The 23997-nt window shown below is 45.9% G+C and overlaps 1 protein-coding gene and 1 long non-coding RNA gene across 2 annotated transcripts in view; one reads left to right on the top strand and one right to left on the bottom strand.

Moving 5' to 3' along the window:
- Sag (S-antigen visual arrestin) overlaps positions 1–23093 on the top strand; it is a 41925-nt gene extending 18832 nt beyond the window's left edge. Inside the window, exons 8-16 of the mRNA XM_013122110.3 lie at positions 780–915; positions 2221–2305; positions 7126–7198; positions 10325–10462; positions 12679–12756; positions 14852–14875; positions 19936–19991; positions 22116–22125; positions 22850–23093. Of these exons, the coding sequence (XP_012977564.1) occupies positions 780–915; positions 2221–2305; positions 7126–7198; positions 10325–10462; positions 12679–12756; positions 14852–14875; positions 19936–19991; positions 22116–22125; positions 22850–22958 (709 nt within the window). The 3' untranslated portion in view covers positions 22959–23093. The remainder of the gene's footprint in view (positions 1–779; positions 916–2220; positions 2306–7125; positions 7199–10324; positions 10463–12678; positions 12757–14851; positions 14876–19935; positions 19992–22115; positions 22126–22849) is intronic.
- On the bottom strand, positions 388–9597 carry LOC121142759. Its single transcript, XR_005879844.1, has 3 exons — positions 9548–9597; positions 753–970; positions 388–655 (listed from the first exon to the last, which is right to left on the bottom strand). It is a non-coding gene; the product is annotated as an uncharacterized LOC121142759 (long non-coding RNA).
- Positions 23094–23997: the final 904 nt, after the last annotated feature.

Genomic DNA, 23997 nt, shown 5'->3' with positions numbered 1-23997 from the left:
TAGAACTCATGAGGGTGGTCCTTCTGACTCAGCTTCTAAGATGCCATATCTATTTTCTCTCTTAAAACAGTTTTTAAACTTAGGATAAGATACATATATTGTGAAGTCTATGATTCTAACCACCTTTAAATGTGTAGCTCCATAACACTAAGTATATTCACAATGTTTTGCCATCATCAGAATCTAAATAAAAGCTTTTGTGTTATCCCGAACAGAATCTCTGTCACCAAAAAACATTCCTCCTACCAACAAGGTGCTCCATTTTCTTTTAATTTTTTTGAGAATTTCATACACATATGCAGTGAAATATGAAGATAGACACCTCCACTTCCTGTCCTCCCCTCCCCTCCCCCCATACGCTCCCAGCACCGCCCCTCCTGACTTTGTGTCTCCATCCATCCCATCCCTTCCCACATTCTGCTCATACTCAGCATTCACATCTCACAGTGCTGTGTGCTTTGCTGTGGATCTGACCCCGAGCTCAGTGCTTTTGATGCTTGTGACAGTGACAGTGTGTCACAGTTGCATGGCGCTCCAAAGCCTGGTCACACAAGTCATCTGAAGCCATGATACAGACCCTCCTGAGAGGAGGCTAAGCTGAGTCTGACAAGATGAAGGGGATCCTTGAGGGCATTGCTGGTTCAGCATTCAGTTCCTGGAATCATGGAAGAGAGATTAGAGCAGCACCCCCCTCCATTCTCCCATATCCCCTGGAAGGTCAGTTTGAAGCCGAGTGGGGGTGGGGTACCAACCAGGAACCCTGGACCTTTTCTCCTCAGGAGCTCTGTGCGGTTGCTGATCCGGAAAGTGCAGCATGCCCCTCCTGAGATGGGTCCCCAGCCCTGTGCTGAGGCATCCTGGCAGTTCTTCATGTCCGACAAGCCTCTGAACCTCTCAGTCTCCCTCAGCAAAGAGGTAATCCACATCCTCATGGGCATTCAGGTCAGGCATCCAGACCATAGCCTTCTCACTGTGTGGACAATTGTCATCTTATTTCCATTACTTTGGAGCTAGTCACCATGAGACACCATGGCTTTCCATTGTACTTGTTGGCTATCCCAATAGACCGGGGGCTGTTGAGACTGTAAGCATACTTCCCCTCCCATCTTCCCATTTTTCATGCCTGTCTCTCAGGCAGTGTTGCTCACTGTCCTACTTCAAATCGCTCACTTCCTTGGAAAATTGAGATTTCATAGAAAACTCACAGGGTAGCCATGTCAAGGGTGGTGTCATCAACGATGAGTGTCATGGTAGTAGGGAGTGAAGAGCCGCTGGCCAAAGCTCTTGTGGTCCAGAGTCAGTGATACGCAGGTTAGCCAGTGCCACACGTACTATGTACGTGCACGTGCTCGCATGCGTGCGTGTGTGTGTGTGTGTGTGTGTGTCCATCCGTGTGTGTGCACGTGTGTGTGTGTGTGTGTGTGTGTGTGTGTGTGTGTGTGTGTCCACCCAGGGCTGGATAACACAGGTTGTTGTTGGGTAAAGCTCCATCAGCCAGCTTTCCTAGTGTCTTCTTTTCATTTCACACATCGCATCCCCAGACAATGAAGTCAAGGCAGGAATTTCAAAGAGCTAGTTGTGTCACACCCACAGTCAAGAACAGAGAGAGATGAATGCATGCATGCTCACTGGTTTGCTTGCATTCAAGTTGTTCCCTCCACTCTTAATACAGTTCAGGACCCCCTGCCTAAAGAGTGGTGCTGCCCACAGTGGGGCTGACTCTGCCCACATCAACTAACCATCAGGACAGTTCCCCACAGACGTGCCCACAGACCCACCCAATGTAGACAATCCGTCATCAAGACTCTGTCCTCAGCTGGGTGTTGGTGGCGCACTCGGGAGGCAGAAAATCTTTGTGAACTCGAGACCAGCCTGGCCTACAAGAGCTAGTTCCAGGACAGCCTCCAAAGCCACAGAGAAACCCTGTCTCAACCCCCCCCCAAAAAGACTCTGTCCTCCCCGGTGGTGCTAGGTTGTGTCAAGTTGACAAAGCTGACCATCACACCCCTCAACCTCCTTGGTCTGCTGCAGGGAAGGGCTGAACATGTCCATACCCACATCTAGAGGGAATGCTGCTATCGTTTTAGCATCTCTAATACTGGGGTTGTTCAGCTTTATTTATTGAAGAGATTAAGAAAATCCTGGTCTAGAGAGCCCTCGGAGCAGATTCCATCCCTCTGCACTCCGTTCTTCTCTTCTGATGTCTCTCTCACTTTCCAGATATATTTCCATGGGGAACCCATCCCTGTGACTGTCACGGTGACCAATAACACAGAGAAGACTGTGAAGAAGATTAAAGTACTAGGTAGGACCTTCTAGAACTCCTCAACCTCACACTATCTCTTAGGGGCCACTCTGACCTGTAAGTCTCTGCCTCACCTGTGTCCTTGGGTATGCCTGCTGTTGCTGTTAAAATTGACAGCAGGGCCTTAAAGAGAGGAGGGTCATAAAAGTCTGTGGACATATCTCAGTTGGCAGCACATGCAGGAAGAAACCCTAAGTTCAATCCCAGCACCACATAAACCAGGTGGTGCACACCTAAAATGTCAGCACTTGGGAGGTAGAGACAGGAAGATCAGAAGGTCAAGCTTGTCCTTGGTTATGTCTATATTGAGGTCAGCCTTGATGACATCCTAGATATGCCTGTGTTGATCCCCTGCCTCAAAACAAGGCATTGCATTCATCATCATGGTCTCTTAGGCTGCCTTTTGCCTTGGCACTTTGTCTCCTCTCCTATAGATGGCCTTCCCATTTTCTCGTGATCATGCCTTCCTAGAGACACCCCTCTGAGCCAGGCCTCACTTGAGAAGTCTAGGGAGAAACTTCTCTTTTTGTTTTTGTTTGTTAGTTTAATTATTTAATGTGTTAGGTGTTTTGCCTGTGTGTGTCTGTACCATGTGCATGCAGTGCCTATGGAGGCCAGAAGAGGGCAACAGATCCCCTGGAACAGGTGGTTGTGAGCTGCTATTTGGATTTTGGGACTTGAACCTGGATCCTCTAGAAGAACAGCCAGTGTTCTTAATCACTGAGCCATTTCTCTAGCCCCAATTCCCTTTTTGGACAAGTGATAGTTTTTATTGATAAATATAGCAAGTGTATTGAGCAAGGAATTAGATTTGAAAATACTGGGCTTCATTTGTGGGCTCCTGGTATGTCGCCCTTGAATCCCAGTTGTTACCCACAGTAGAGGCTCCTCACCCACCTTCCCAGGCCTGTAGGCACTAAGGAGAGGTCCCACATAGTAGTGCTTCATGAAGAGTGACGTGTGATGTCTCACCATGAATGACCGGCTAGTGAGGATCAACTCCGTTATGCACCGCAGTGGAGACTCTCCCCTTACTGCTCTTGTATGTCAGTTCCTCAACTCAGAGCCCATCCAAGTGCAGGTCCTAGAGCAGCGTGGCACACGCCTGTAATCCCAGCTCTCAGGGGACTCAGACAGGAGGATTAGGAGGTTGAGCCCAGTCTGGATGACATACGTAGTTTTTGTCTCAAAACAACAAAATGTGTAGGCCTTCTGTAGGCAAAACATGCAAACAAACAAACAAAGAAAACACAATGGATTGACCTGGGAGAGTACTTCAGACTTCAACTTCCAGCTAAAATGTTTAATGGCCACCATTAAGGAAGATTTACAGTCAGAGTAATGTTAGCCATCCCAGTTTACCCAGGACAAAGGATATGGGAACTTCAATATTAAAATAGACATTGCAGCTGGACTCAGCTACCAAGAGGGTCAGGAATTCAAGGCCAGTCACAGCTACATGCAGAGGCTAGTCTAGATTATATGAAGTTCCATTTTTAAAAAAAGCTAGAGATATCCCTAGTTTGTCGCATACTTGCTGGGTATAGGCAAGGTCCTGGGTTTAATCACCAGTGTACACACATGGGCGCTCGAGCGCACACACGCGGTTTGAGTGTGCCCACTGAAAACTCATGTGTTTGAAACTTGATCCTCACATTCACATGTTAATGATATTTGCAGGTGAGACTTTGGGAAGTAGCTGGGGTCAAATGAGGTTATGAGGAAGGACCTGTAATGACATTAGTGGCTTTGTAAGAAGTAAAGAGACTTAAATTAGCACAGCTGCCCTGCCCCCACCATTTGAGGTCCCCTGCTATTATGATCAAACAGGAAGGCCCTTATCAGATGCCAGCACCACTTGGGATTCTCAGGTTCCAGAGGCAGGGGCTAATTAATCCTCCATTCTTTATAAGTATCTTATCTATGGTATGTAGCCATAGCAACAGAAAGTGGACTGACATATTCCTCTTTCCCTGTATGTCCATCAAAGATGAAATTCAGATTGTGTTCATGATTATTATAGACTCAGTGTTTTTTCTTATTGCCAATATGGACATTAACTTAGCCTTGTTTTATGTTGGCTTAGTTCTCTGTAGGACTGAATTATTCAGCATATTGTATGCAGTGTCAATACCTTGGTCTGTGTGGTAGAGTCTGTCTGTCCATTCAGGCTGCTGCTGCAAAAATAGCATAAATTAGGCGGCTCACACACACTGAGATGTGGGCCTCAAATGTCTGGTCCTCCTGCCCCTGCTTCCTTAGTACTGGTATTTGCAGGGATGTTCCACTTATCCAGCTACAAATAGTTATTTCTGGCAGTTCTGGAGGCTGGGAGGTTCAAGATCAAGGTGCTGGTATATTGCTCTGATGAGGACCTTAGCCTCCAACAAGTTCCTGAAACCTCCTTTTCAAGGCCACTGATCCTGTGCATGCATGTGCCAGCCGCAGGGCCACATCGCTTACTCCCAAAGCTCTCCTCTTAATAATGGATGCTAGTGAGACGAGCTGGTAAAAGTGCTTGTTTACCAGCCTGATGACGTGAGTTTGATCTCTGGAACCCACGTGGTGGAAGGAGAAAACTGACTGTCCCACAAGCTGTCCTCTGACCCCCAGACAAGGGCCTTGACATGTACACGGCTCCTTCTAACTGTGCAAATGTAAGAAATGATGTCACGTTGGGGTTGTAATTTCAGTTTTGAAAGAACAGAAGCAAACTGTCAGAAACAGCAGCAAACTCAATAATGGAACATTAGAGTACTTGTATTTAAAATTATTTCCCAACAAAGTGTGGTGGTACATACTTGTAATGCTTGCACTTGGGAGCCCAAGGCAATATTGTGAGCTTTAGACCTGCCTTTGGTACACATTACAATCTGTTTCAAAATAAAAATAGTTCTCAAAGTTTATTGAATACCGATAACAGAACTAATGACCTTGAAAGAAGCTGTTGAATTTTCTGAGACAAAATGTTAATAGCTTTCTATAAATTAGGCACATGATAGGTGCTTTAAACTGTTTCATCTAGGTGGTGGTGGCACATGCCTTTAATCCCAGCACTCAGCTTCAAGGTATGTGGATCTTTGTGAGTTCAAGACAAGTCTGGTCTACAGAGCAAGTTCCAGGACAGCCAGGGCTACACAGAGAAACCCTGTCTTGAAAACCCAAAATAATTTTTTCTTTTAATTCTCAAACCTGATTTTAAGACATTAAAAGCCATCTCTAAAAATTTTTACATTTTCCAGATGTGCTTTGCATATATGCCTTTAATCCTAGTAGTTTGGGAGTCAGAGACAGCAGATCTCTGAGTTTGAGGATAGCCTGGTCTACAGAGCAAGTTCCAGGACAGCTAGGACTACACAGAGAGACACTGTCTCGAAAAATCAAAACAACAACAAATTTTTAATTAATTTTTTTCTTTTTCTTTTTCTTTTTTCTTTTTTTTTTTTTTTTTGAGACGGTTTCTCTGTAGCTTTTGAGACTGTCTTGGAACTAGCTCTTGTAGACCAGGCTGGTCTCAAACTCAGAGATCTGCCTGCCTCTGCCTCCTGAGTACTGGGATTAAAGACGTGCACCACCACCGCCCAGTCACTAACTTTGTATTTCTTGTTGCAACATGATCTCATATAGCTCAGGTTGCAGCTGAGATTGTCCCTGAACGCCTGATCCCCTGCCTTGCCCTTCCAAGTCTCTCAGGCATGAGCCACCAGACTCAGCTTCGTAGTTATTGTGTTGCTTTCTGAGGCAGGGCCTTTCTTGTCTATCTTGCTATGTGGACTAGGCTAGCCTCAAGCTAGCAGAGTCCCTTTTGACTCTGCCTTATGAGTGCTAGGGTTTATAGGTGTTCATCATCATGTGTGTACATGTATATAAATGCACGGAGAGGACAATCTCAAGTCTGGTTCCTCAGGTACACTTTTTTGGGGGGAACACGATTTCTTACTGGCCTAGAGCTCACCAAGTAAACTAGGCTAGCTGGTCAGCAAGCCCTAGGGATTCATTCACCTATGTCTGCCTCCCAAGTGCTGGGATATGTGTCTACTGGAGATTGAGTGCAGATCTTTGTGCTTGCAAGGCACAAAGCCATCTTCCTAGTTCATTTTTATTTTATACGTGTGTGTGTGTGTGTGTGTGTGTGTGTGTGCATATGCTACATCATATGTGTGGAGATCAGAGAACAACCTGTGTGAGTCAGTTCTCTCCTTCCATTGTGTGGGTTCCAGGAATTGAACTCATGACATCAGGCTTAGTGACATCTCCCCAGTGCCAACCTGTCTTTTACTCTTCAGATCTAGCCTATGCAATCATCATTCTCTTTTTTGCTTGTGGGGAAACTGAGGCTTAGAGGAACTAGAGAATTTCCCCCACAGAGATTTGAGCCTAAGCAGTCAGGCTGTAGAGTCATCCTCCCTGTCCACTGTATCACACTATGTATGGGTCACGTATTGCTTTTGGCAGGTTTCCAGAAAGCTTAGGGACTGGGAGATGGAGGATGATGGGAAGGGTTGGGTTTGTAGGTGAGCACATTGTGAGTTCTGGGATGCTGAAGACACCATTCCTTTGGATAAGGATGCCCAGTATAAATCATGGGCTCCCAGGAGAGGAGGGGACTCCTGGGAGCTGCATCTGAGAGCCTGGTGTTTTGGTGGGAATTGACTCAGAGCAAGTCACTGGTGTACAGAGATGGCCTGAAACCAGACCTTGAAAATGTTCACCCTTTAAGGAGGCTAAGAAGGCCAGAACTAGATTCAAATGGTCTCGTGTGTCTCCTGGAAGGCTCGAGGGGCTGCGCTGTTCACCCCACTCCTGTCTTCCCTTTGCAGTGGAACAAGTGGCCAATGTGGTTCTCTACTCAAGTGATTATTACGTCAAGCCTGTGGCCTCGGAGGAAGCACAGTAAGTAGCGGTTGCCTTTCCACTTCCTGGGCGGCCAGCCCACTCTGTCAGCTTCCTCTCCTGAAGAGGAAGCTAGAATGTCCCTCCCGCGGGCCCCAGGCTTTTCCTTCTCCCCTCTTCTACATCAAGGGTTACAAAGCGAGTGAACATCTGAGCTATGAGTTTACTTCGCCCCTGGGGCCCATCTGTTAGGCTGAGAGATCAGGCTTCGTAAACAAGGGATCAGAGGGGAGAAATTTAAGGAGAAATCTTAATGGGAGCAGCAGGGACTCTGTGAATCTTTGGAATGTGTTGACATGGATTGGGTACTCTATCTGTAGCCAGATGACTAAATGAGCTATCAGCTCCAGGCTAGGGCTGATTATATATATATATTAGAGTTGGGGTTTAGTAAAGATATTTTAGGAATTGAGGAAATGACTCAGTAGTTAAGAGCATATACTGCTCTTACAGAGAACCTAAATTTGTAACCAGCACCCATGTTAGGTGCTCACAAATGCCTGTAACTTCAGCTCCTGGAAATCTGATACCCCTGACCTCTGTAGGCATCTACACACACATACACACACACACACACACACACACACACACACACACACACACACACACAAAGTAAATAAAATAAATATTTTTAAAAGATATTTTAATATAAGTATGAAGGTCAAGAGAAAAAGAGGTGCAGAGCTTAGAAAACACACACACACACACACACACCACCTAAGAGCATGGGCCTGGGCTTCTCAAGAGAATTGCAGAAAGTGAGACCTGTCCAAGTGTGGGTAAGAGCTTCTAAGAGTCATTAATGACTGTATCTTTTGATCATCTCATCAGCTTGAAAATCTTGTAGCAATCACAACTGGACTTGAAAACTGGGTCCATTCTGAGCTCTGTGCATACGACTTTCTTCCATCAGTGAACTCAACACACACACAGAGTCCCTCGACAGGTTCTCAGTGCTGACACGAGAGGCCTGCCAGCTTTCTGCTCTGTGCTAGGAGGTCAGGTTCTTAGTACGCAGGCTGGGTAGAGGCTTGGACATGCATCTCCACTTCGTCTAGCTAGCATGCTCTGTACAGAAAACATCACCAGGGTGACAGGAAGGTTGGGATGGAAAGGATGGGTGGGTAGAAGGGAAAGAAAACAAACTGAGATCATAGTAAAGAAAAACTGAGATCATATTATATATTAAAATCCAAGCTGGGCGATGGTGGCACATACCTTTAACCCCAGCACTGGGGAGGCAGAGACGGGCAGAGTTCTCTGTGAGTTTGAGAACAGCCTGATTTACAAAGTTCCAGAATAGCCAGGGATACACAGAGAAACCGTGTTTCAGAAAACCAAATAAATAAATACATAAATAAAATAAAATCCAACTTCATAGTAAGCTACTACTCAAAACAAAGACATCCTTTCATTTTCGTTTTAGTGTAGCATATGGTGTTAAGAAAAAGAAGAGAACCTTATAGCTGACTTCCTTATGCCAGGCTGGGTCTGTTCCACATTTGGTTCAAGGAGTGGGGAGTCTTGGCCTGACCTTTTGGCAGATGCTCCATAACTGTAGGCTCATTGTCCTGACAGATATATATCCCATTTCCTGTTTCTCATTCAAAACTTTGTCTGTCTTTTGGACCAAATGATCCTCAGGAAAGTGAAAGCCATTCTGAAATTTCTCTGAGGGCAGGAGGAGTCTAGAAATGGGGTTGGATAATGTTAGCTTTGGATCATATTAGCTCTTTCATTGTTGGGGTAAATACCTGAGGAAACAAACGGTCAGAGGATATACCTGCTTCCATTCACAGTCTGTGTCTGTCACGCAGGGTGGGCGTGATGGAACGGAAACAGAGAGAATGCTGCACTGGCAGGGTTTCTCTCTCTTCTCCCTCTTTGATGACAGCCAGGCTTCCAGCCCATGAGATGGTGGCATTTGTATTCAGGGCAGTCTTCCCCTCTGGGTTAATCTTGTGCTTTTCAATTTTTCTCAAGAAAATCCCATTAAAACTATTGCTCACACTGGTCTCAACATAGAGGCTACTCAGAAGGCTGTAGCACCCAAGCCACTCTTCCAGACACACCCAGACCCTGGGACTCTGGTGGGCCAGCATCCTCAAACCAGGTCAAACCTGACTTCAAAGATATTGCTGCTGATGTAGTCTGGGATCCTAATGGCCTGGGCACAGCTGTGGGCCTGGCATAATCCTTCAGCAAATTCTACAACAATAAAGACTATCATCCTAACCCCGAGGCCCTTTCTGTGACAATCAAGCTGGAGAGAGTCCACCATGACCCGGGTGGGAGGATATGACCACCCCTAGCTCAAGCAAAGTGTTGCAAAGGGCTTCCTGTACTCACCAGAGACAGGAGAACTTGGAGTTGCTTTAGACGCCTCATGGGGAGCAAACAGGGAAGTCCTTCCGGTGGGATGTCTGGGAGCTCATTCAGGAAGTGGTCCTGATGCTGGCTTCCAGCCAACATTTGCAGGCCACACCCTGCCTTTTGCCCTCATCCCAGGCCTGGTGCTTACTTAGTATGTGTACTGCAGAAGGGATATCCAGCCCAGGTACCACTTTGGGACCCGAGGAATGATGTGTCCCCAACTGAGTCCCAGAATTGTCCCTCGGTACAGGGTTCCTTCCATCTACATAGGGAAACCCACAGGCCCCTGAGGGAGCCCCAGTAAAGAAAGAGGTTCACTGCCTTGAACAAAAGCAGAGTGATCTATCTGCCTGGGTTACAGGTCCACCATCAGTCACGCACCGATTGTCCTTTCATGGACAGGTTTTGGCCACAGTGGTCCTGTCTGAGCTTTTTTGCTGACACTGACCCAAAGATTCTGCTGCCTACTGTGGAATTCAGGAAGTCTCCAGAGGAGACTGGCTGGAGTCTTGGACCTTTAAGCTAGTTGATCTTGTTTGTTTTGGGTTTTCTTTTCTTTTCTTTCTTTCTTTTTTTTTTTTTTTTCTTTTTTGAGACAGGCTCTATCCTGGAGACCAGGATGGCCTCGAATTCACAGAGATTCCCTTTACCTTGTAAGGGGGCTTTGACTCTGCAAATGCTCTTGGCAGATGGGATTTTGAGGTGTTGGTGGTGGCTGTGACAGCCATAAATTCTCTATGGTTCTTCCTTAAGAGAAAAAGTGCAGCCAAACAGCACTGTGACCAAGACGCTGGTGCTGGTGCCCCTGCTGGCTAACAACAGAGAGAGAAGAGGCATTGCTCTGGATGGGAAGATCAAGCATGAGGACACAAACCTGGCCTCCAGCACCATGTGAGTCCTGTAGGGTGTGTGAATGGGCTATCAGGCCAGGCCTGTACTGGGCTGCCCCGGCGGTCACAGGTGAACACATCAGCCTTACACCAAACCACAGCGCCATTGCCTGCTCTCTGGGTGGCCATGGCCAAGTTCCTTGAGCTCTCTGAGAACCTCAGTTTTCCTGTCTGTAAAGTGGGAGTAATCACAGTTTCAATCTCAGATGCCAGTGATGAAGACTGATTGGGACAGTGTATGATACTCAGAGTGTCCCGGAAATGTCAGTTACATCCAAAAGATTTGCTAGCCTGTGTGGTGCCCTGAACACGTAAACTGAGTTACCACATTTGGCTGTTTTCATTCAATTCATTTCCATCTGGAAAGATGGGAAGACCTGCCGGCTGCTGGTAGGCACCAGGTTTTCATGAAAAGAAGAGCTGACTTGCCTGCTCTGTCTTGGAGAATCACTAGCTGGATTTAGGCAAAAGATCTAGGGGGAAAAATACTCCACAGTGAAGCTAGCCGCTAGCTGCCCTCTGGGCTTGATTTGCTGGGAGGGGTGAGGTAGGAACCCAGATCTAGGCTTGAGACCTTTTACTTTCCTCTCCCATAGGATGTGCTGAGGGCTACCTACTGGCCCTACTAGGCCCCCTTAGAGGTGATGCCAGAAAAAAGAGGAAGTGTCCTGACCCATTTGGACCCATAGCTCACATTCTGTGAGGCCAGTAGTGGAGACAGTGCCTAGTTGCCAGAGTGAAAGTGGGAATCAAGGGATTTTTCTGAGGATAATTTGCCAGCTGTCTATGTTAGATTCTAAAGTGTGTTCATGAAATTCCGGGGAAAGAAAATTGATACCCTAGATCAATTTAAGGGAGCAATGATCCGATGCCAATGGCTCACATTTCTGCAAATTCAGTTTTACAGTGTATGGCGTGTTTTATAAACACACCTCTCCACACCTTTGTGAGGAAGCTGTACTCGAACTTCCTTTTTATACAGTAGGTAGGGATCCCTCAGTAGAAAAAGGCTGAGAAACTCGTGGAGGGTCCCTGCGTGAGTTAGTTGTCCAGCAAGTTCACTCTACACTGGCGCTCCCACTCAGGAAGGTGATGGTGAGAGCTCTTGAAGTCCCAGGCATGTTCTGTCCTCCGTGTTTGGGCCTACAGGTTTATGAGCCAATCCCAGCAAGAGTGTGGTCTCAACTTGTGCCTCTGTCCTTCCACCAGATGGTGATACTCTTTGGGGAATGTTGTGGTCATAGAACACATGACCAGCAGCAGGGCTCTCCCTGCTTGGCCTGGCCCCAGATCCCAGGACTGCCAACATAACTTACCTCTGCTTCCTGCCTTCAGGGTCCTCCCTTGAGATTTTATTGTGGTTCATAGTAGCTTAACTAGATTTCCTTGTTATTTTTCTTCTCATATTCCCTGTTGTCAGACATCATAGGATACTTAAGTCTTCCACGTTGGGTCATAGGAGATAATAAACTGTGACAAAATGCCCAGTGGGGAACTTGATGGATCATAGAGCCTGGACTCACCCTTCACTGTCTCTGGTCACATCCCATACTCCTCGTTCATCCACTTCAGTGAGCTTCCCCTGGGTGTCAGGGGCCATGCTGGCTGCTGGGCACACAGAACTTTTGGACACAATCTGGAACAGTCATGATCCTGTGTTCCCTGTGCCTTCCTCGTGAGCAGAACACAGGGGAGGGGGCCCCAGTGCTACTTGGCTGTCTCCGGGAAGGCTTTATAGCTGGATGTATTGGGGTGCAGGAGAAAAGGAGAAGGGCCTCTGGGCAGGTTTGGAGTCAGCAAGGTTGGTGCCTAGAGGCCTCAGGGCATAGCTGGGTAGCATGTGGCAATGGCACCTCTCAGATTGCTTGCTGAAACTGGAATCTTGGTGGACTGAGCTCTTAGGGGTCAGGGGAGGATTCAGCAGCTATGGAATGGCGGGCAGGGCAGGGGCAGGGAGAGGTAGGAAACAGGAGAATGAAATCGGTCAGAGGCTGAGCCTTGAGAAGGAGGATGGATGCTGTGCCCTAGATGAGCACCATAGGGAAAGATGCAGAAAACCCACTCCCAAGCCCTACACGTGGATAAAGACATGTGGCCCATTTACAGAATTCTCCAGTTCCAAGGCGACGTCTTCAGAAAGATGACCCTGGCAGGAGAGGGATGGTTCCCACCCTGGCTCCGCGCTCATAATCTCTCTTCTTCTTTTTGATTGGGTAGCATCAAGGAGGGCATTGACCGTACTGTCATGGGCATCCTGGTGTCATACCATATCAAGGTGAAGCTCACAGTGTCAGGGTAAGTATTGAGTACTCCATCTCTGGTCTCTTCCTCTCGAATGACTGGCAGGTGGACAGCAAAGGAAGTCCGAGAGAGGTGTCTGCTGTGCCTACACAGAGTCTGGCATGGTTCCATTTGTCAGCCCCTGTTGGAGGCGATGTGTACTGAAAAACATGCACTGTCGGTGCCGCTGAGCGGAAGTGGGTGTGCATCTGCACACCCAGAGGAAGCTGACGGGCAGCAAGGACAGACCCTTTTGCAAAAGTAAATTGCCTTGCTTGGTTAAAAAAAAAAAGGGAATGATGTCAGTTTAATTTTCAAATTTCAGAAAGACTCGCAGCTGCCTAATGAACTCTGTAAATCTTCCTTTATTTGGGTTCAGTGTGTGGCATGAGCCACCTTGGGAGGCTGAGGCAGGATTAAGACCATGGTCAGCCTATGACACATAGCCTATGAGGCTCTGGCTTTGTTTTTGTTTTATAAATTGGGGCTGGAGGTGCAGCTCAGTTAGCAGAGTGCTTGCCTGACGGGCACAAAGCCCCACCTTTGCTTACAGCACCAAAAAAACTGGACATGGTTTCATATGGCTGTAATTCAGTATTGCAAGATGAGACAGAAAGTTCAGAAGTTCAGGGTCATCCTTGGCTACATAGACATTTTAAGGTTAGCCTGGGATACATGAGACTGTCTTGAAAAACAAAACAAAAATAAAATAAAAAAAGTTCAAGTAGAGCATCTTGGTGTACACCTGTAATCCCACCACTTGGGAAACAGAAGGAAGATTGCTGTAAATTTAGGTACATAAAGGACTACAAATAAATAAATAGATGCTTTTATATCTTAGACCTTTCTGTCCCTAAGGGGGTTCCTTCCTTCCTTCCTTCCATTCCTTAATCAAGAGTCACCTTTTTTGGCCAGGGGTGGTGGTGGCACATGCCTTTAATCCCAGCACTCAGGAGGCAGAGGCAGGTGGATCTCTGTGAGTTCAAAACTAGCCTGGTCTACAAGAGCTAGTTCCAGGACAGCCTCCAAAGCCACAGAGAAACCCTGTCTCGAGAAAACAAAAACAAAAACAAACAAACAAAAGTCACCTTTTCATATAAAAGTACTGCTATTGAGAGTGCTAAATAAATGATTTCCTTATAAGGACTTTTAATTTTATTTTATGTGTATGGGTATTCTGCCTACACATGTGTAAATGAACATGTGGTGGTATACACCTTCAGTCCCAGCTCTTGGGAGGCAGAGGCAGGTGGATCTCTATGAGTTCAAGGACAGCCTGGTCTACATATCATGTTCCAGGCCATCCAGGGATATAGAGAAAGACCATCCTTGTCTTAAAAACAAAACAGAAAAAGAGTAGCCAGTATTCTTAGCCATCTTTCAGCCATAAGAGACAGTTTCCTATTGTGTGTGTGTGTGTGTGTGTGTGTGTGTGTAATCAATATCTTTACTCTTGTCAGAAGGAAAGGAATTGAGTTCTCATTTTCCTGTCAGATCCTACTGCCAAAGGTGCTGGCCTTTTCCTTGATGAGCCTTTGTTAGCCTGGTCATGCATCCCCACCCCACCCCTCTCTTTTTGTTTGTTTTTCTAGACAGGGTTTCTCTCCATAGCTTTGGAGCCTATCCTACAACTCGCTCTGTAGACCAGGCTGGCCTGGAACTCACAGAGATCCACCTGCCTCTGCCTCTGGAGTGCTGGGATTAAAGGCATGTGTGGCCACCCCCCCCCCCTTTTTGAGAGTGGTTCTCACTATATAACCTAGAGAAAGGGTCTCACTTGCAGTCCCATGTCCTCTGCCTCTTGAGAGGACTTCGGCCTCAGGTGTGCTCGACCACCACAGGGTGGCTGAGAATTTCTGCTTCTGTGTCTTATGCTCCATTCTGTGTGAGTTCACTTTTAAGTCATCCTTTGGAGAAGGAGAGCAAACCCTCAGCAGGCTGCAGTGAAGCTGAGAACTGGGAGCCTGGTGAGCCTGGAATCTGTGCTAGGGAGTGAGAGCCATGCCTACCCAGCCAGATGGGGCCAGTCCTGCCTTTGAGCCCTGGGGACCTAAGGTCATAGCACCTCTGGGGACTTACTGTGGCTATTTGCTTTGTGTTTTTTCTTCAGCTTTCTTGGAGAGCTCACATCCAGGTAAGCCTCATTGTCTTCCTTCTCCACTCAGCTGCCCGGAAGCTGAGGAAATGGAGCCTATGGCTGAACAGAAACCAGTAAAAACTAGTTTCTGGACAGCCATGCTCAAAGATACTGTAAATGATGCGTGTTGCAAGAGGTGTCACCAGCAGCTGAGAGGCTGAAGACCACATGGGCAAGGACACACACACACACACACAGACACACACATACACACACAGACACACACACATACACATACACACACAGACACATATACACACAGACACATACATACATATACACACACATATACACACAGACACATACAGACACACACACAGACACACACACACAGACACATACACATATACACACACATACACATACACACACAGACACATACAGACACACACACAGACACATACACATACACACACATACACATACACACACATACACATACACAGACACATACACACACATACACACACATATACATACACAGACACACACAGATACACACGCACATATACACACACATACACAGACACAGATACATACACACACAGACACATACACACACACAGACACACACTTACACAGACACATACACACACATACACACACAGACACATACATACACATACACATACATACACATACACACACAGATACACACAGACACATACAGACATACACACAGACACACACACACAGACACATACACATATACACACACATACACATACACACACATACACACACATACACATACACACACATACACATACACAGACACATACACACACATACACACACATATACATACACAGACACACACAGATACACACGCACATATACACACACATACACAGACACAGATACATACACACACAGACACATACACACACACAGACACACACTTACACAGACACATACACATACAGACACAGACACATACACACATACACACAGACACACACTTACACACAGACACATACACATACAGACATATACACACACACATACAGACATATACACACACATACACAGACACATACACATACACACACATACACAGACACATACAGACATACACACACACACACTTACACAGACACATACAGACATACACACGCACACACACACACACACAAAACCTTCAGAAAACCAACATATTCCATCCAGCTGTCATTTTTGTATGTAGGATGGGTACAAGCCACACAGGGTAAGTTTTACTGCTTTAATCACTTTTAAACATATACAGCAGAATTAAAGACATTTACAATGTCATACATCAATCACCACTTTTGACATCTGTAAAAGAAACCTAGTGCTTGTTAAGCAATCACTCCTTTTCCCTCCCTGCAGACCCTGCCCACCCCTGGTTGCTTTCCATCGCCATAGATTCACCTCTGGTGGGGCTGGAGATGTGGCTCAGTTGGCAAAGCATTTGCCTAGCATGTACGAAGCCTAAGGTTCAATTCCCAAAACAGCATAAAACTGAGGATGGTGTTACATACCTGTAATCTCAGCATGGAGAAGTAGCGACATGGTTGTCCTCATCTGTATAGGGATTTCTAGGCCAGACCGGGATCCATGAGACCCTGTCTCAAAAAAAATTTCATATGTGGCCTTTGTGGTTGGCTTCTTTTTCTCAATGTTTTCAAGATTTAATTGTGTTGCAGCATCTACTATAATGCATTCCTTTTGTGACTGGGTAATATTCCATTGCGTAGATTATACTACATTTTGTTTATGTTTTTTGTTGGTGGTACTGATGTAAAGGTATAGCTCGCACCTCAAAGAGAATGAGAGTGTTTACTCTGGATCTCAGTATGAGTGATGCTGAACTGGAAACACAGATTGGAGTCTCCAGGTATCATATTCTAACACGGTGACAGTTTTATGAAGTTTTTTTTTAAGTAGTAAAAGAACAAAGAAAGTCATAAATCAAGGTATTTAAAAAATACATCAGTGGGAACATCCGTCGGGTAGGGAAAATCTCTGCTATGGACCTCAGGCGCTATCCTGGTGGCACTCTTAGATTTGGGCCTGGTGGAAGCTAGGGGTCTATTTGTACATCCCCCGAAGGATTTTACCTGATGGTCACAGGATGCCAGATCAAACACAAGGATAGGCAATGAACGGCTGCTCCGGGCTAAGGTAGACCATGATTAATTTATCTTTAGAGATGCAATATCCTACTCCCCACAGTCACAGGATTTCTAACCAGTCATTCAGCTTTACAGAGTTTTTAACAAAGATACGGCTTTTTGTTTGTTTGTTTTTTGAGACAGGGCTTCTCTGTAGCTTTGTAGGCTGTCCTGGAACTTGCTCTGTAGACCAGGTTGGTCTCGAACTCACAGAGATCCGCCTGCCTCTGCCTCCTGAGTGCTGGGATTAAAGGCGTGTGCCACCACCGCCCGCCCAGCAAGATACGGCTTCTTCCCCCCTGGAAACTTCACTTCCCAGAAGACGTGAATTGTCTCTACCTTTTGGCAAAGGTGGATGGTGACACATGTCTTTGGAACCATGCACAAAGAACCAACAAGTTTTATCTAAGGCAAACATTCACCCGACATAGTTCTTGTCTCAGCTCTTATCATCTGCTTCCATCGCCTGGGCTAGGGACAGATTGACTGATTAGAATCTCTGTGATGTGGAGAGCTGGATTGTTGCAGGCCTGGAGCTGAATCACGCTGGGCTATCTTTTGCTCTAAATAGCCATTTACTGCCCACCTCTGTGTTTGTCCAGACCTGGTTTGCACGTGGGTCACTGTAAGCAGGTTAGTGCTGGTCAGGCTGCAGGAGTGCTGGGATGCCACTGTTCACTTATCCCCTCTCTCCACTTCCACTCCTAATTTGTCTTTCGCTCTGACACCTTTCCCTGCTTCTCATATACATTCTAATGTGCCCCAAAGCATGTGTTAGGGATGTGATGGACCCGCTTCCCTCTTTTGCAAGAGATGGGTATGCCCACCCTTGTACCAGTCTCACAGAGGTTTTTTTAAAATATTGTCATTAGGAGGGACTAAGGGATTTATTTTGAGCCTTGAGGAGAAATGTAAAAGAGTAATGCATGTGCTACAACAGAGGTTGGGTTAATTGTCTGTTTTAATTTTCACTTCCCAGAATGATGTCCTCAAGTATAGTCTAGCTGTCCAGACCTTTCTGTATGACAGCCATGCTTCTCCATAACACCCATCCATATTGTATAATGTGGATCTAGACCTTTAAAATGGCTCCAAGATCCTGTTGTGTGAGTAAAGAGGCCATGCCGTATCACTCATGTGACACACAACAGATGGGACAGTTTGTGTAGGCATAAAAAGGAGGCACCATGTGCTTTCATGAAGTCGGTGAAAGGAACTTCCTGGTCAGATGTTGATCTTCAGCGTAGGAGTCACCAGTGATGAGTGCCACGTTAGGTCCTGCGTCCCTGCCCCCGTTCCCCAAGGGGAGGCTGTGACCACTGACATCCACAGCTGCAGTGTCACAGTCAGTGATTTCCAGAGCTGGCTACTGTTGTCCAGGGGTGAGGAGGACTGGGACACTGAGCTTCTAGCTTGATTTCCATATACTACAGCAACTCATTATTATAATAATTTTTAATGCATGTGAGTGTTTTGCCTACAAGTGTGTCTGTGTACCACTTGTGTCTGGTATCCACAGAGGCCAGAAGAATGTGTTAGTTTCTATGGAACTGGAGTTACAGATGGTTGTGAGCCTCCATGTGGGTGCTGGAAATCAAAGGCGTGTCCTCTGGAAGAACAGTCAATGCTGCTAACTGCTGAGCCATCTCTCCAAACCCTCATAAAAATTTAAAATGTATTCAAATGAATAGGTTTTGCTGCAACGAACAGTTTTTTAAAAAAAAGATTTAGTTTATTTTAAGGTGTGTGTACATGAGTGCATTTATCTGTGAAGTCCAGAAGTGGGTGTTGGATCCCCTGGAGCTGGAATTACAGGCAGTTGTGAGCTGCCTGATGTGGGTGCTGAGAACTGAATGTGGGTCCTCTGGAAGGGCAGCAGGTGCTCCTAACCACTGAGCCATCTCTCCAGCCCCATGAATAGTTTCTTTTTTATTACCAACCTTCCTGTAGGGTTTCACCTCTTCCCACAGCGTCTTCACTATAGTCAGGATAGAGGGATCGAAAAACACTAGCTGTCTTAGCCACGCCTGAGTGAAGTTCCTGGACCACATTCCAGGGAATACATTTCAAATTCCTGCCTGACCACTTCCTGAAGTCTGTTTTGTTTTGAATCTCACTGAATGAATCTTCTGGAGAATCTCTGAAGCCCCAATTTTGTGTTGTGTGATCTGTAACTGTGTGTGTGATCTGTAACTGTGTGTGTGATCTGTAGCTGTGTGTGATCTGTAGCTGTGTGTGTGATCTGTAACTCTGTGTGAGATCTGTATGTGAGAGATCTGTAACTGTGTGTGTGAGAGATCTGTAACTGTGTGTATGATCTGTAACTGTGTGTGAGATCTGTAACTGTGTGTGTGAGATCTGTAACTGTGTGTGTGAGAGATCTGTAACTGTGTGTGAGAGATCTGTAACTGTGTGTGTGAGATCTGTAACTGTGTGTGAGAGATCTGTAACTGTGTGTGAGAGATCTGTAACTGTGTGTGTGTGAGATCTGTAACTGTGTGTGTGAGATCTGTAACTGTGTGTGAGATCTGTAACTGTGTGTGTGAGATCTGTAACTGTGTGTGAGAGATCTGTAACTGTGTGTGTGAGATCTGTAACTGTGTGTGAGATCTGTAACTGTGTGTGTGAGATCTGTAACTGTGTATGAGAGATCTGTAACTGTGTGTGAGAGATCTAACTGTGTGTGTGAGATCTGTAACTGTGTGTGAGAGATCTGTAACTGTGTGTGTGAGATCTGTAACTGTGTGTGTGAGATCTGTAACTGTGTGTGTGAGATCTGTAACTGTGTGTGAGAGATCTGTAACTGTGTGTGAGAGATCTGTAACTGTGTGTGTGAGATCTGTAACTGTGTGTGAGATCTGTAACTGTGTGTGTATCTGCCTGTGTGTGCACTCACCAGCCTGTGTTCTTCCTTTTTTCTAGTGAAGTGGCCACTGAGGTGCCATTTCGCCTCATGCACCCACAGCCTGAGGACCCAGGTCAGTCATTCCCATCATCCATTAATGCCTCTTATCTATTAACCACAGGCAGACTTATTGCACACTAATGTATCTCTGGTCTTCCTCAACTATCCCTCTGAGTATGGGTGTTATCTACAGGGTGACCAGGTCAGCCTGGAAGGGAGAGCTAGCTCACTTACTGAGTCCTGGTTCTGTCCACTTCCTGTCTCTGTGTGGAGAGTGTAGAATTCCTACTCTCTGTTGGGTGTTGATGACCTGGATTTCATCAGGGACAATGTCACTGCAGAAGCTCTGCTGTCCACAGACCTTGATTTAGATTTAGAGATGATGTAAGGGACACTCCCTCTGAAAAGCCCCAGGCATTGCTTTATGTAGAAACAAAAGGCCTCTCGTTTGAAAGTGTCAAAAGGCATTTAGAAGATGATATATATTTCTGAAAGTGATAGGGATGAGATTACTGAAAATACTAGAAAAGGTCAGCCTGAATTCTGACTGTCTCTGTTCATTTGACGATCCATCCATGCACTCTTGTGTGGATACTATATGAAGCAATTGTTGCACACATCTGTGAACACACCAAGATTCTTCCACTGTCCCTGTAAAGATATGAATGGGATGGTGTGTGAGCTAGAGCTAGGAGGTTCTGAGAAGAAAAGTTAAATGGAAGTAGGTGTGCTTGTGTATGCCTGTAATCCCAGGCTCAGGAGGCTGAGGCAGGAGGATGGCAACTTTGAGGCCAGCCTAGACAATACTAGCAAGACTATTAAAAAAAAATAGATTTAAACCCTCAGTACGCTTTGCCAAAAGCTTCCCTTTGGGGGAAAATAGTCTAGTCATATATTTTTGTTTGTTTATATTTGTCTCATTAAAATGCTACTTTAAACATTTTTTGGAGACTAATCGGGATGGCAATCCAGTAAAACATAGATTCAAGCAGTCTTGAAAATGTGCTCCTCGCTGGGCAGTGGTGGCACACGCCTTTAGAGACCAAGCCTGGTCTACCAAGCGAGTTCCAGGACAGCCTCCAAAACAATACAGAGAAACCCTGTCTCGGAAAAAAAAAAAACAAAAAACAAACAAACAAAAAAAAGAAAATGTGCTCCTCAATACTGACAACCCCCCCCCACCATCCCTCATCCCTGCCACCAGGGATGAACTCAACATTTTACACACATTAGGCAAGTGTTCTAATAGTGAGCCTCATCCCCAGCTGCCCCCAAAACGTCCCCCCCGAATGGTGTGAGATTCAGATATCCAGGTTCCTTTAAAAGACATTGAAAATACAGTCTCCTAATGCTACAGTTATGCTGGGTAGTTCTGGAACTTTCTTTTTTGTTTTTGTTCTTTGTTTTTTGTTTTTTGTTTTTTTTTTGAGTCAGGGTTTCTCTGTGTAGCCCTGGCTGTCCTGGAACTCACTTTGTAGACCATGCTGGTCTTAAACTCACAGAGATCCCCCTGCCTCTGCCTTCCAAGTGCTGGGATTAAAGGTGTGCACCACCACCACCTGGTTGTTTTCTGGAACTTTCCATATTGGTGACTTACTTTGGAAAAAGCTGAGTTATTCTCCCTTTGCTTAGAATATTTTCACAGTCTGGTCATTACAGACCCTATATTAGACAACCCATAATTTTAGAATGAAACAGTGATCTTTTGTGCTTACAATTTCAGAGAGTTGGGGCTGGAGAGATGTCTCCAAACCCTGATGTCAGGTTTGCTGTTCTTATGGTCTACCTTTTCAAGCTCAAGTTTCCTTCACTCAACAGTAAATAAGATTCTAGGGTATCTCTTTCCACAGGAACTTTCATTTTATCTTAAGGTTTTATTTTAATGAGAATTGAATCTAAAGCCTAGAAGGTCTAGGAAAGTGCTCTGCCCTTCTTTTTGTTATTTTGAGATAGGGTCATGGTAGCACAGGCTTGTCACTTCAGCTACCAGGGGGTTGAGCAGGAGCATTGGGAGTTCAAAGTTAGCCTAGCAACTTAGTGAGAACTTATCTCAAAAAAAAAAAAAAGTCTGGGAGACTAGAAGCTCAGGGTCATCCTCAGCCTATGATGACTCTGAGATTAACCTGGGATACACAAATCCTCATTAAAATAATAATTGATCTCCATTTCTCCCCCTCTCTGCATCCTGGGCCTACAGCAAAGGAAAGGTGAGCCATTTGAATGCTGCTCTGAATTTTTCTGTGTTTTGTGACTCCTTTTCCCTTACAGACTCCTCTCACAATATCTGTGCTAGTCCTGTTTCCTTTTGCTTGTAAGAACTTAAGATGTGTACATTTATAGATGTGCTCCATGTGTCTTTTGTTCTGTAGGTTCTCATATTTTTCCTCTTGCTTTTGTTTGTTAATGAGTTTCTAAGCATAGTCTTAGCTAGGCATGATGGCCTACCTTTTAATCCCAGGTATATGGGAGACTGAGGCAGGAGGATCACTTCAAGTTCAAGGCCTGCCTCATCTGTAGAGTGAGACTCTGTCACAAAAACAAAAGAAAAACAGAAAGACAACAAGACCCCCCAAAAAGCCCTGAGGAAACAGGCATGGTCCCTGTTCTGTCCTGGGAATGGCATGGTCCCTGTTCCATCCTGGGAATGGCATGGTCCCTGTTCCATCCTGGGAATGGCATGGTCCTTGTTCATCCTAGGAATAGCATGGTCCTTGTTCTCTCCTGGGAAAGGCATGGCCCTTGTTCTATTCTGGGAAAAGCTTGGTCCCTGTTCTGTCCTGGGAATGACATGGCCCCTATTCCATCCGAGAGAACACATTCTACTTGAATTGGTTCCTTTACTGCAGAAAGATCAGTGGTCTTTTCATTCAGGATTTCATCTTCAGCTTCAGAGAGTAAGCACTAACTAACACATTGTCTGTTTTCTTCTAGTGTTCAGGACGAAAATTTTGTTTTTGAGGAGTTTGCTCGTCAAAATCTGAAAGATGCTGGAGAGAACACAGAAGGGAAGAAAGATGGGGAGGCGGGCCAGGATGAGTGAAGAGTCAGCCTAGATGCCTAGAAATGGCTTATAGTTCTGGGTGCCTTGAGTGAAGCCCCCAGCAACCTCTCAGAGTTAGGCTAGATGTGAAAGCATGAGTGTTCCTGACAGAAATAAAGTCTGTGGACCCTCTGATCATGACTCGGGCTGTTTGGCTGGGGCACTGGGCGATTGTCACCGACAAGGAGACTCACACTTTTAGGGTCTCCGGAGTTTAGGAGGGGCAACACTTAGAAAAGGTAGCCTTTCACAGAGTGCCCCTGTGACCTTGTGTTCTTCCAGTGGGGTCTGGGGTCTCCAGGGCTGTCAAGTCCTGTTTCTCTGGGCACACATGGGGTGGTGAGTAAGCTTAGTTTTCTGACCAATCCTTGCACCAGGGCCCCTTCAGAGCCTCCTGAATAACAGAGCAGAAAATAAATACAGGCAAAAATACCCACACAATTCCACCTTGGGGACCAATCCCTGTTTGAGCTTTCAGTTGCTGGTCAAGTTTCTACTAGACAGAAGCAATCAAACCACACTTGGTTAATAAAAGGGGGCAGAATAGAAAAGGAAGCCCCTGGAGTATCCAGGAAACTGAACTGAACTGAGGAAGAACTTGCGTTGTCACACCCAATGTGGATGGCAACTGTCAAGGTCCTGGGAATTCAGCTCAGAGGCTGCCGCCCATCAGGCCTTCCAGCACCCAGCCTCTGCTGTCTTGGTCCTGGATAGTACTTCTGGGGCAAGAGAATCTGACTGGCTCAACTTTGCCTTGGTGGACCAACATCTCATGGCCAGCAGTGGCAGAGCACAGGCCCGGGGAAAAGGGGTTTATCAAGACAGATGGACCTCACGGTGTTATTATTATTACAAAGAAGGGGGTGCTTGGGGTCAGAGATGGAGGACAAGGCACAGCAGAGGCTCTTCCAAACCCTTTCAATCAGAAGGCCATTCTTGGCTGTAGTACCCAGCAACCTGTATTGTACCAAACAATTCTCTTGGCATCCATGGTGGGTGTTCTTGGTGTGTTGGGGGAGATGGGATGTATATGTAGCTC

Source organism: Mesocricetus auratus, unplaced genomic scaffold (genome assembly GCF_017639785.1).
Source record: "Mesocricetus auratus isolate SY011 unplaced genomic scaffold, BCM_Maur_2.0 Super-Scaffold_100010, whole genome shotgun sequence".
NCBI classification, from domain to species: Eukaryota; Metazoa; Chordata; class Mammalia; order Rodentia; family Cricetidae; genus Mesocricetus; species Mesocricetus auratus.
The sequence above is the reverse complement of the archived record's forward strand: the minus strand, read 5'-3'. Positions and strand labels throughout refer to the sequence as shown.